This window comes from Sinocyclocheilus rhinocerous, unplaced genomic scaffold, assembly GCF_001515625.1.
Source record: "Sinocyclocheilus rhinocerous isolate Xijiao unplaced genomic scaffold, SAMN03320098_v1.1 scaffold2754, whole genome shotgun sequence".
Taxonomy (NCBI): Eukaryota; Metazoa; Chordata; class Actinopteri; order Cypriniformes; family Cyprinidae; genus Sinocyclocheilus; species Sinocyclocheilus rhinocerous.
In genome coordinates this window covers 587,352-601,459 of record NW_015634251.1, presented here as the reverse complement: position 1 = coordinate 601,459, position 14,108 = coordinate 587,352, and the positions used below count along the sequence as shown (strand labels likewise).

Sequence of the window (14,108 nt, the reverse complement as noted above, 5' to 3'; positions counted from 1 at the left end):
AGATTACTCCAGAATGTCTTTGTGAATAATCCATCAAGGCTCTATTTTTGTTTTGGATGGTCAGTTGTAGCACACATTGACGCAGGTGGCCTGTTCTCTGTTCGGCTGATTTATTGTGCCATGGTAAACTTCAGACTCCTCCATGTGTCCGCTCCCTTAGTTTGAGGCCAACTGAGAAGCGGACACTTCACCAAGGGTATAATGAATGGGGTGGTACTCATTTGTATACAGTCTCTCCGTGCATTTCTCTGACCAAACTGTCTGTGTGTATTGCAACCAGTCCGAAAGATCTGGCACCAAGTTGTTGGCTCACTTGTAGAGCATGTGAGGTCTGCAAGGAATCAAGCTGCTTAGCTTGTACGCCACTTTGATCTCAGCTGTAATGGGAAGGGCCTTTTGGGGCAAACAAGATGCAGTTATTTTCTTTATGGAAAACAGAGCAAGGGTCTTGGCAGAGGCTGCTGATTTCAGCTTATAACTGCATGTCCCTCCACACGAGTCACTTGAACGCAACTGAAATAAGGAAATATACAGCATTCTGTTTTGTTCTTTTGTGCTCTGTATACCTGTGTAATTTAAAGGGATAGTTCACCCCAAAATTTTGTCATTAATTACTCACCCTCATGTCGTTCCAAACCCGTAAGACCTTCATTCAGCTTCGGAACACAAATTAAGATATTTTTGATGAAATCCAAGAGCTTTCTGACCCTGCATAGACAGCAAAGCAACTACCACGTTCAAGGCCCAGAAAGGTAGTAAGGACATTGTTAAAATTGTCCGTGTTACATCAGTGGTTCAACCTTAATTTTATGAAGCTACGAGAATATTTTTTGTGCGCAAAGAAAACTAAAATAATTACTTTATTCAGCAATTTCTTCTCTTCCATGTCAGTCTTAAATGCACATTCACAAGTACCACAACTTAATTTGTGTTCTGAAGATGAACGAAGGTCTTATGGGTTTGGAATGACTTGAGTGTGAGTAATTAATGACAGAATTTTCATTTTTGGGTAAATTATCCCTTTAATGAAGTGTTTTTTTTTTTTTGTAAAGGTCCCCTAAACAGCATGTCCATATGAGTGCAAGATAGGTAAATACACATTGATTAGTCAACTAGTTGTTCAGACAACCCACCAAATAATTGTTTTTTAAAATATGTGCATTTTTGTGTATTTCTATTCTATTTGCACTTTGAGAGCAGTTGCTTATGTTTGCTGTAACTTTACAGCACTAATGTTACATAAATTAGCAGCATCTCAGCCTGCAGACCTGCAAGTCTAAATGGCTTTTTAAATTTTTACAGATGACACATGCAAGCTTTATCCATTTAAATCCCTGTTGTTATAGGCAAGGAAGATGTTTGGTTCATTCTTCACCTTTTGTTTGCGGTGGTGGTTGTGTAACTCCCCAGACGTCATTCTGAGCTGGTGGGGCATGTTGAAAGTTTAATGAAACTTCCCTCCATTTAAATTTAATGAATGTGTTACTTTTTCCAAAATTCCCAGCCTCTCTATGCGTGGAGCGTTGGGTTTAAAGGAGTGAGAGTGTAGATTGAGGTAGGGATGGAACGATTACCGGTTTCACGATAAATCACGATAAAATGCCCTGACGGTTAGTATTATCGTTTAAAATTTAATTATCATCAAAACCGTATTTGATTATCGCGCTTTTGAAAACTCGCGGTAAATCCTGTCCAGCCAGCATCAGTCTGACGCAGAAGCAGCATGCAATGTTGTTGTTGTTGTTTTTTGCACGAGACGAAATGGCGGAAGGCAGTGACAGCGCTCGGGAGATTTTTCAGCCATCTAAGAGAACCAAATCGGTGGTCTGGTCGTATTTTGGCTTTTACAAGAGTCCTGAAGGCAATTTAATCGAGGACGGTCACCCTGTCTGCTGATCTTGCAAGAAGAAAGTCGCTGCAAAAAGGGGAAACGATCAAATTTGCTCAGTCATCTTCGTGACCACCACCCACTGTTAGCGAATGCAAGGTAACTTTTACCTCAATACCAAAACTAACTGGGCAAATAATTGGACAAAAAATATTGATTAGAGATTAAATATTTCGTTATCTCACTTGTAATTAACACAAAGCTTCCGCAAAGAAAAGTTTGCAGCAAGTGGCTTTGAGCCAAGACGAACGAACGTTCAAACTATAAGGTTGACATTTAAGGGATAATGTATTGTATATTCATACTTAACTTATTACACAGATTTTTTTTGTTTACCTATAATAATATATAAATACGGGGATATGAAATATTGAATTGAGATTAATGTTTTGAAATCTTACCTGTTTATAAATCCATTATGAACAGTGTACAAAACAATCGTCAGGACAATATGATCACTACAGCAAAATTATAGTAGTATTAATACTAAATTCCTCTGATTTCACTTTCAATACAATCAAAAACTGAGACGCAAGACGGCAAGCTGCATTTGAATGAAACGAGAGAGCGCGTCCGCGCCACTGCGGTGATACAAGAGACATGGGGCGAATTCCAAACAGAAGTGAGCATCCCTATGCCCTACTCCCTTCGAAGGGCAGAGCCCTTGAAGTGTGTTCTTTGAAGGGTGCAGGGCATTACTGTCTCGTATAAGCGTTTGAAACTCCCTTGTTTATGCTAAAAAAGTGCATATAGCTGCTAATTGTATTTGTTGTTTGTTGATTTTCAAATATAAAACTTATTGAAATGTTTTCAGTGTGTGTATCAGTTCTTTTTGAACATTTTCATCTAAATTTAACAAAACCGTGATAATATTGATAACCGTGATAACTTTGGTCACTATAATCGTGATATGAAATTTTCATACCGTTACATCCCTAGATTGAGGTGAACTGCTGTGAAGACAGATGACAAATTCAGTCAGCCCAGTCAAACTTGCTGAAGGCCACCACAACTAAATCTAAAACGCGTATATAATGGATACTAAACATAAGTGTGTAGTACATGAACACATTTGAAACTAGAGCTAGGCAATATATTGATTATTACAGAATACTTGTGATTTTTCTGTCAGTATAAAACTATGCACCGTTATGATCTTTAATGCCCATTATTTGACCAATACGTCCTGAGGACCTTGACATTTGAGTAGTTTTGCAATCTTTTCTAAGAAGGATAAGTTGAAACCTTTATATAAATGATGACTTGATTCAGCGATTAATTTGCTTCACTTAAAGGGATATTTCACCCAAAAATGAAAATTCTGTCATTAATTACTCACCCTCATGTCGTTCCAAACCCCATAAGACCTTCGTTCATCTTCAGAACACAAATTAAGATATTTTTGATTAAATCCGAGAGCTTTCTGACCCTGCATAGACAGCAACATAACTGACACGTTCAAGGCGCAAAGAAGAATTTGTTGAATAAAGTCGTTATTTTTGTTTTCTTTGTGCACAAAAAGTATTCTCGTAGCTTCGTAAAATTAAGGTTGAATCACTGATATCACATGGACTATTTTAATGATGTCCTTCCTTACTACAGTACCATTCTGGGCCTTGCGTTGCTGTCTATGCAGGGTCAGAAAGCTCTCAGATTTAATCAAAAATATCTTAATTTGTGTTCTGAAGATGAACGAAAGTCCTACAGATTTGGAACAACATGAGGGTAATTAATGACAGAATTTTCTTTTTTGGGTGAACTATCCCTTTAAAAAGGTTTTAAATGCCTCCTTGTTGCATTTTTTTACTAAATATATGACTATGCATTGGTAAATATGCATATTATATATATGCATTGCGGTTTATTGCTATATATTATGTTGGTGCATTTAAATTAAAATTATTACATATAATTCTTTTATTGTGTTTATTTAGTGCCTTTAAAGGGATAGTTCACCCAAAAAAGAAAATTCTGTCATTAATTACCCTCATGTTGTTCCAAATCTGTAGGACTTTCGTTCATCTTCAGAACACAAATTAAGATATTTTTGATTAAATCCGAGAGCTTTCTGACCCTGCATAGACAGCAACATAACTGACACGTTCAAGGCGCAAAGAAGAATTTGTTGAATAAAGTCGTTATTTTTGTTTTCTTTGTGCACAAAAAGTATTCTCGTAGCTTCGTAAAATTAAGGTTGAATCACTGATATCACATGGACTATTTTAATGATGTCCTTCCTTACTACAGTACCATTCTGGGCCTTGCGTTGCTGTCTATGCAGGGTCAGAAAGCTCTCAGATTTAATCAAAAATATCTTAATTTGTGTTCTGAAGATGAACGAAAGTCCTACAGATTTGGAACAACATGAGGGTAATTAATGACAGAATTTTCTTTTTTGGGTGAACTATCCCTTTAAAAAGGTTTTAAATGCCTCCTTGTTGCATTTTTTTACTAAATATATGACTATGCATTGGTAAATATGCATATTATATATATGCATTGCGGTTTATTGCTATATATTATGTTGGTGCATTTAAATTAAAATTATTACATATAATTCTTTTATTGTGTTTATTTAGTGAAAACGTCTTAATTATCAAACAGATTTTTTTTGTTTTCTTTTTTACTAATTAAACCAAAACACTTGTGATAGATCTTTTCTTTCATATTGTGACACACAACTGAGTGAATTATTGAAAAAGAAATTTGAAAGGATTTAGGTAAAATAAAATATATAAAAAATTGGAGAAGTCCTGCATACTGTACGTCACCAGAGAGATGTCTGTTTTCACCAGAAGGTCCAGTTATGACATTTTAATTAAACATGATGAAGAATTAAGAAAAGAAAGTAGATTTTCATTTTGTGTCAACTTTTAAGTCCCGTAATCACGGACAACTGGAAAAGTCATTAAAAAATAATTGGTCCAAATTGTGGACAACCCTGTATGTAAGTTTTAGCTGCCCAGCCCTTTTCTGAATATCTCATGGATCCATCAGAGTCCAGGGAAGCATTCGTTTAGTTTGATTCCAGAGTAATGTCGAGCATGTGTGTGTTTGTGTGGAAGGTGCTGGCAGTTTGTCTGGAATAACTGCAGTGGTTCGGCTAATAGGAAAAGAGGGAGTGTCTACGACAAGCCAATACACACGCATGCTATTCCCCTGGATCAGAGCGGCTCATTCCAGACATGTCTCTCCAGAATTACCATTATTGCACTGTCCGTTCCTCAATTCCAACACTTGCCCTCTTTACACCCTCTTGAATTAGATGAAAACAATCAATCGATCGTATCTCCGAGGGAAATCGGTTCCCGGCGTCTGGCAAAACAGTATCAGCACAAGCTCTTGATGTCAGTGTAGATGTCTTGAGTTCCTGTGAAAAGTGATGAGCGTCTGGGAGTGTGGGTTGCTGATATTTGAGCCTGAGAATCGGGTGGAGGAGTTCAGAGAATGACTGCAGACAAAGGTGTAGAGTGGCACTAGAGTCGTCGCCGCAGAAGAGCTTTGTGGAGATGGTGTCAGGAGGACTACAATGAAAAGTAGAGGAGGGGCTAAAAAGACTTTGCTTTGAGCAAATCCCGAACTCCGTGTGTCATTGTTCTGCCAGATGCCCCCAGTGTAAAGGAAGTATCACCAGGGAAACTTGTAGTCGCTACACTAACATGCATGTGCTCGGTTCTTCGTTATTTTTAAACACCCGTTGCTTCCTGCGCTGAGCGAGGATCCAGGCAGAGTCATCCCTGGGATTGGCTGTAGAACTTTTTCTGGCTTGAACCTCTAGAAAAACCCTTCAGTAATGTTCTCGTCTTATCTTCCACAGTTATATTGCAAAGCCTTTGTAAAGATGGGGGACGACAAGCCTTTTGTGTGCAATGCTCCTGGCTGTGGGCAGGTAAGTTCGCTTTCACTTTGTCTTGGGTTTCAGGTGTGGGTGTGCTTTTCTGGTTCATAGGGCATTCTCTGGTTATTGAAGAGTCGTCCTCTCAGCTGCACGGTAGCCAGACGTCTGCCCGGCGTGTGTGTGGAGGGAGGTGCGCCGTGTTGTTTCTGTCACACTGCAGCCCAGGGCCACACTGATGAAGCTGATAGCGCGCTTGTGAAACTGCGCTAACGCCTCTTGCACTGTCACAGACTTGGCCAATGAGTAATCGCAGCTCAGTTATCGTCTACACTTGTCTGCTCTGAGTCAAAGTCCATGCAGACGCTATGATGAGGTTATTGATGCTAATAAGTGCACTTATGATGAACTTGCAGACAAAGTAGGTTGAGAGGGAGTGCACTGCAAAACAATCATTTAATCTCTCTTTTTCTTCCAGTAAAAATATCACTAAAACAAAAAAGGACCTTATAAGCAAAATTGCATAATGTAATAAAACCGTTTACAGAGAATTTATGTCCTGATTAAATTTGTAAATAAAAAACACCCAATAAAAATAAAAATGTTAAGTTTTTATAATATATAAATAATAATATCTGTAAAATAATAAATAACATAAAAAAGGTAATATATAAAATATTTATCAAATTAATTCTATATATATATATATATTTGCTATAAATATAATTTTGCTTCTCAAGTTAATTGATTTTGGTTTAAGGATCATAAAACCAGAAAATCTTTTTTTTTCAGTGTAAGAACTGAAAAACAGTGTGGCCTTTGGAGACATGTGCTGCTTTGAGGGCATTGAAAACCGAAAGAGGAAGTGATCGAGACCCATCCTACTCAGTGAGACAGTGATGTTCGTTCTGTGGTTTTGATCTGAATGTTCTCCTCTGCAGTTACGTAGAAAACAGCGTGAGAAAAGTAGCATGGATCAGAACGAGGCAATTTAACAGTTAGACTGCCTCGCCAATACTGAAAGCAACAATGATCATTTAACCGTACCGTTGGCGGCGTAATCTTGATAATTGAGAGGAACAACATGAACTTGATGAATAATTTATGTTAGTTAGTCGTTCGCAGATGTTTCTTTCTCAGACGCCACAGGGACCATGACTGTTTAATACTTCTTGCTCTGACCTAGCCAGACTTTGAGCTGGAGAAATCTGTTTTCCTTACGTAAAAAGGTGCCTTAGATATCACTATTGCTAATACTTAGAATATAGGCCTAGGATTTGAACTTATATTATGGTGGACATAATATTTCAACTTGTACTGGTTTTTGAGGAGACATGATATATTTATTTTTTCATTTTATATCTGTGAAGATGAATTTTCAGCATCATTAGTTTAGATTTGCTGCACAAGAAACATTTCTTATCAATTTTGAAAACTGCTTATTTAATATTTTTGTGGAAACATTCAGAATTTTTTGATTAATAGAAGTTCAAAAGATCATAGAAATCTTTGTGACAATGTGAAGTCTTTGCAGTCACTTTTCATCAATTTAATGCATCTTTGCTGAATAAATGTATTCATTTCTTTATCTTACTGACCCCAAACTGTTGAACAGTAGTGTACATTGAAGCATCCAGGTTTCTAAGTTGAATATCTTAGTTCATAAGTGGTAATGACGTATCATGTCGTGAGGTGAAAATATGGCAGTGTTAAAGGGGTCATATGATGTTGCTAAAAAGAACATTATTTTGTGTATTTGGTGTAATGAAATGTGTTTATGCGGTTTAAGGTTCAAAAAACACATTATTTTCCACATACTGTATAGGGCTGGGTATCGATTCAGATGTCCCGATTCGATTTCGATTCGCAAGCTCTCGATTCGATTCGGGCGGGCTTGCGGCAACCACATGTGGCGACCCCGGGCTGGACTCCCGACGCTTTGTCCACGGTGAAAGCCGATCCGGCGATCCACAGCGCCAAGTTGCTCCAGGCATGACGAAGCGGATATCGTCCTCTTTTGGAAGGCCAAACAAAGTAGTTTCGCTTTCAAAATGAAACACACACGATCTTCTTTATGCACCAAGAGCTTGTAACACTCCAAAGAGAAAGGAAAAATTTAAATCGCATCATATGACCCCTTTTAGACCACTCAGCTCCTGTAAACCAAAACTAAAAGCCACATAAGCGGGAAAAAAAGGATAATAGTTGAACTGGAGATCAGGTTGTGCACATCTGTCAGGCTCTATTAACACCGGTGTGTAGCTGGATGAGGGGAGTGAGGGTTTACTCTAGTGCAGGTATTGTTCTTTTGTTGACGAGCAAACGCTGTTTGCGTCATACTGAAGTCCATAGGGGTTTAAGATTGTTTTTCTTCTTCCTAGTGAACCAGATTTTCACGCGAGTCCTCTGTTTCGTCAACCTATTACTGAAAAATAACACGCCGGAGGAAACTGAGATTTGAGATTATTAATGCTAGTGCTTGTTTAAAGCTATTTTCAGAGTAAATGAATCCTTTTTAATGCACTCTGATTATAATGTCCAATATTTTAGACTAATTTCCTCTGTATCATAGTCATTGTGCAACAAAATTCTAATTGTTTTTAACTAAAGGCTACACTTTAGTTAGTGCTTGCTAGTCAGTTTGTGGTTTAGTTTTTACAAAAGGAAATCCAGGACATACACTCAAATATTTGGTTTCAGTAAGTTTTTCTTTTTTGAAAGAAATGAATACTTTATTTAGTAAGAAAGCATTCAATTGATCAAAACAAGTGACTGTAAAGACATAATATTACAAAATATTTCTATTTCAAATAAATGCCTTTTGAACTTTTTTGAAAATATAAAGCAGCACAACTGTTTTCAAGATTGATAATAATAAGAAATGTTTCTTGAGCATCAAATCAGCATATCAGAATGATTTCTGAAGGATCATGTGACACTGAAGACTGGAGTAACGACTGACAATTCAGCTTTGCTATCACAGGAATAAATGACATTTTTAAAATTATAAACAGTTGTTTAGATTGTAATAATATTTTATAATATAAAGATTTTATTTTTGGCGTTTTTGCCTTTTTTTATTAGGATTCAGATCTATGGTATACCAATAAATATTAGCAATTGGAATGAGCAAATTAAGACTGTTTATAATGAACTGTTTCTACAGTATATTTAGGCCATTTTTTAAAGTTTTTGCTAGATATGGTATAGAAAAAAAACGGGAAATAATGGGAAGAAGATCAGGAAAAGAAGTGAGCTGGGCTCAAACTTTCTTTCTGCCCGCATGAGCACTGCAGCTCAACATGTAGGAGCATGTGTACTAACCTTAGGCCAACAAAAACTCAGATTTTATGCACAGATGACTATGTCTTGCTGGGAGAACTTGGTCAGAGTATTTATACTTTGATATTTGACAAATAATGTGCATTGCTTCGTGCATTGCTTGACGTTATTTAAGCTACCTACGTCTCCCTTTTATGCTTACGTGAATTAATGAGAAATGCATATATTATTGATCTTAATAAGGTCAGTTTAATACTAGACTGTGCTGCTATATAACATTCATTCTGAATCTTGATTGGAGATGTTCCGATACCCTTTTTCCCTTCCCGATACCAATTCCGATACCTGGGCTCAGGGTATTGGCCGATACCGAGTACTGATCCGATACCTGGGTGTGTATCTGTATATACAGTAGGGCTGCACGATTATGACAAAAATCATAATTGTCAATTATTCTCTTGAATTTGTAATTGCGATTTATTAATTACGATTAACACAATTTACATTGAATGATGTTTATACCATTGTTTGATGCAACTGCATGCCGTATTTTTATATGAAAATAAGCAAGCTGAAAACACTGAAAAACCTTTAGTGCTTTTCTATAGTATTAAGCCTCAAATGTCAAATATACATCGGATTGGTTTCTTCTTTAAATTATAAAAAAAGTAAAAATATGAATGTTTATAATGTTATACTAAAACTAAAACAATGGAAAAACCCTTAAGATAACATGTAGAAAGAAAAAAACATACCTTAAGCGTGCAGAATAACATAAGTGGACTTTGAACGATTAAAGTGGACTTTGAACGATTAATTGCCGCTTTGAACGATTACGTAATTGTGGCATCCATAATTGTAATTGCGATTAGAAATTCATTTAATTGTGCAGCCCTAATATACAGCTGTATGTACTACTAGCCCTGTATGAATTGAGAGAATTATTTTATTGTGTGCTTCAGACTTATCCCTTAATAAAACATGAACAAATACATACAGTGAACTAGAGTATTTTTATTATCTGACATATATTTGACAGTAATATTATTTATTTTTCTTAAGTGAAAAAGACCTTCAAATGCAGCCACAAATCTAACACTGTAAACTGAAAAAGGTATTTTAGTTTTACAATATAACTGTATAAAAAACAGTGCAACAAATAAATATAAAAATATTTTTAAAAAGTAAATATGAATAATATAAGAAAATAATCTCTTTAAAACTTAAAGTCCAGAAACAATTTTGTTAAATAAAAGGAATTTCAGTTTTAAATACAAAAGTACAAAAAAGTGCAACAGTAACTTATACTCAATCTAAGTAGTCCTTTAAAAAAACCACTAAGTGCAGCCACAGTGTAGTGAAATAAGAGACTTGAGTAATAGAGTACAAAAATAAACCTCAACTGAACAAGTTAAGATTCAACAAGAGAACCCAGAATTAAATTATACATACAACTAGGTTACACACTGCTGTGGGAACTTAGTATTGCTCACAATTTCAATAACAATAGCAAGTTCTTTTTCAGGAAAATTAGCATTTCTGCTCTCTCTCTTCCTAGCCTGTTTCTCTTTGCATCCACAATGTTAGATGCTGTGCTGAACAGTCTCTCGCTGTCCACACTGGTACCAGGGGCGCATAGAAACTTTGCAGCAGTGGCAGCCAGAGTGGGAAACCGAACTTGGTTGACTGCCCAGTATTGGAATGTGCTGTCTGAGTGTGAGATAGTTTGCTCCACCACATATGTCTGAAGTTAAACATGTGTGCTTGTAGTACCTGCACCATGTTCCTCATCATGCTCCTGCAGGATTTCTTCAAACAGGCCCTTCAAGCTACTCTCACTGCTGCTGCTGTTTCTTGACGGCCTCAAGAAGGGTAGTTTTCATTGTGTTTATACCGGTGTCCTCCTGGCTCTCCCGAGCAAGTAGCCGTTTTAAAACTGTAACTGAGGGGATGACTTCCGCTACAGATGAGGTGGAGGAGTTAATCTGTTTGGTCAGTTCCTCAAATGGTGCCAAAACAGTGACAGTTTTTTCCAGCAAAGCCCACTGGTTGGCTGTCAATGTGGTTGGCAGGTCGTGATCAGCGCCGTATGCTGAAATCGGCTGCTTCTGCTCAAGTAATCTCTCTACCATATAAAAAGTTCTATTCCACCTTGTCGCCATATCTTGGTGCAAACGTTTGGTGGGCATTTTTAGATCCCTCTGAATATCCTCCAGGCGTGTTGTGGCCAATGGTGAGTGTTTGAAATGGCTGATTATCTTCCTACAGTTCGCCAGAGCATCACTCACACTTCTCTGTGATAACAGGCCTTCGTGTACCACCAGTTGGAGAGAGTGTGCGAAGCACCCCAAACTCGACACACCCATCTCGTCCTTGGCTTTTTTCATGTTGCTCGCGTTGTCGCGCAAAATAACATGAACACGGGACTTAGAGATATTCCACTTCACAAGCATCCCCTCAATTGCTTCAGCTATGGACTTGCCGGTGTGTGACCCACGAAACTCGCTAGCTTGCAGCACTGCACTTTGAAGAGTAAAAGATGACGGCGTCACTGTGTCCACCCAGTGTGCTGTCAAACTTCGTAAAGACAGCGGGGTCGCGTCGCAGCTCCAGATGTCGGTAGTAAAGCTGACTGATTGCACATCTTTTAGTTTACATGAAATGTGTTTACGCACTGTCTCATATAGCTTAGGGAGCGCTGTTTCAGAGATGTAATTTGCGACCAGGCAAACTGTACTGGGGCTCCAAATGTTCAATTAAGCAGCGAAATCCCACGTTTTCGACCACTGACAGTGGCTGGTCATCCAGAACAATAAACTTGATAATTTTGTCGGTTATCTTTATCGTTCGTTTTCGTCTTGTGAAAACTTTTCTCTTCGTTTGAATGAAGCTTCCAAAGTTTGTTGAGTCTGGCACGGCTCATCCTTCTCTGCCCTAGCTTTTGTGTAAACATCGTGTTCTACGGGGTGACGCGTCTTCAAATGCTTTATTAAGTTACTCGTGTTAAAGTTGCTAATACTTTTGCCACCCCAATTGCAGTATGGCATATGAGACATGTCGCCATTTTACTGGCTGGTTGGTCCAGTCTGAAATACTGCCAAACCGTGGACATACTGCTAGCACGTTTGTATTTCTTCTTCGCTGCTCTAAATAGTGGTTGCTTGTGGCAACACAGCACAACTTCCTGTGTTTGCATTCTGAGCAGTGAAGAAGAATTGATTTCCGATTTGCTGCGTTAAGCAAAGCTAGCGGGTGCAAAACTAGGTCTTGTTTAAGAAAATGGTATTGGATCGGTACATGGGTTCAAGTACTCGTTCAAGTAATTTTTTGTGGTATCGGCGGAATTTCCGATATTAGTATCGGAATCGGAACAACCCTAATCTCGATTACTAGATAAGCTCTATTTGATGCATTTCCCAGTGTCGCATTCTCCTTTCTGAGAGGAAAGTACAAACTTAAGATACAGCTGCAAATGTGGAAATATAAAAAGTCTACTCCATGCACATAAGGCACTCTAGCGGTGCCTAGGCCTGTCACGATAACAACTTTTTGCAAGTGGAATGTACAAAACATGGTGACATTAATTTGTAAGTAAATATAATGGGCGATATATTGCGTCACCAAAAATTATTGAGGTCTTGTACATATATTGCGCGATAAGTCGATATATTGATTATTGCGACAGGCCTAGCGGTGCCTCTTGTTTGTTGGTGTTAATGAGTTGCTCTGTTTGCTTCAGTCATTCTGTTGTCCTTGTGTTGTCATTGTGTGTCGTCCTTGCCAGAGTAACTAATTTAAGTCGAGGGAGAAGAAGCTACGGGCCATGCAGTTGTTGTATTGGTGATGCTGGCACATCTAAAAATACGCCTCTGACACTTGACTGTGTTCCCACTTTGCGCTGTCACGGCTGAACTGTAACCGTGACACAGAGCCAGAAATAGTCTGAAGAAGACTGTGAAGCCCAGAGAACACGGCTTGAGTCATGAAATCCACTCAGAAAGAGGAAAAGCTAATCCTAGAGGCTCCATGTCCACTCAAGCTGTTTTGGAAGAGACCGCAAGGATCCAGTAGTTGAGGCGCTTCTTCAAACAACTGTTATTTTCCTCAAAACGTTCCATTACAAAAAAATAAACTGAACTGGATGACGCTTGAGCAGTGTAGTCTGATTCCAAATGAGCCAGTTCTTTTTTTTTATGAATTCAACAAATGCAGCGCTTACCAGTGTAGTCCAATTCCTGAACAAATGACTCTTTTGAATTGGTACTTTTTAGTGAATCAAAAACATGCATTGCAAACGATGTGGTCTGAATCCAAAGCAAATAGCTATTTTGAGTAGATTCTTTTTGGTGAATCAAAAACATAACAACATGACAGGTGGTGTCCAGTTCCCAAACAAATCACTTGTTTGGGTCCATTGTTTTTAGTGAATCAGAAACATATGGCACAAACAGTGTAGTTCTGATTCCTGAGCAAATAACTATTTTGAGTCAAACTTTTTAGTGAATCCAAACTATGTATCGCAACCAGTGTTGTCCAAATCCATCGGTTCTTTAGTGAATCACAAACATACAGTGTAAACCGTGTAGTCCTGAGCAAATAACTCCTGAACGAATTACTCTTTTGAACTGGTTCTTTTTAGTGAATCAAACACATACAGTACAGTGCTGTCAATGTAGTCTGATTCCCAATTGAATGAAACATAGCCTACATCACATCCAAAGTAGTCTGATTCCTGAACGATTGACTCTTATGAGCTGTTTTTTAGTGAATCAGAAATAAAGAGTTTATGTCTTACTGTGTAATCTTGTACTTACTCTTGTTGTTCATATTATATTATTAATATTATTCATTTAACATGTAGTTAAAACAGACAATATGACAATGCTGCTTCTAAGAAGACTGTGAAAAGTCTTTAAAAAAAACTGTAAATACATTTTTCAAGAATTGTTGCATATTTATATAGCAAAGTTATATCTCATCATTTGGCAATGGAGTTGCTTTTGTTGTTTTTTTTCCAGATTTTTCTGTTGTGAAAGTTGTGAAAGATTCAGTAATGGAAATGTTAAGGGACTGAAATCATAACAATGAAACAAAAGGAGGTTT

The 14,108-nt window shown here is 37.6% G+C and overlaps 1 protein-coding gene across 2 annotated transcripts in view; it reads left to right on the top strand.

The window, feature by feature from the left end:
* atf7a (activating transcription factor 7a) overlaps window positions 1-14,108 on the top strand; it is a 38,650-nt gene that overhangs the window by 9,234 nt on the left and 15,308 nt on the right. For both annotated transcript variants that reach the window (XM_016559346.1, XM_016559345.1), the window contains exon 2: window positions 5,706-5,777. In XM_016559346.1, coding sequence (XP_016414832.1) covers window positions 5,730-5,777 — 48 coding nt within the window. In that variant the 5' untranslated portion in view covers window positions 5,706-5,729. The remainder of the gene's footprint in view (window positions 1-5,705; window positions 5,778-14,108) is intronic.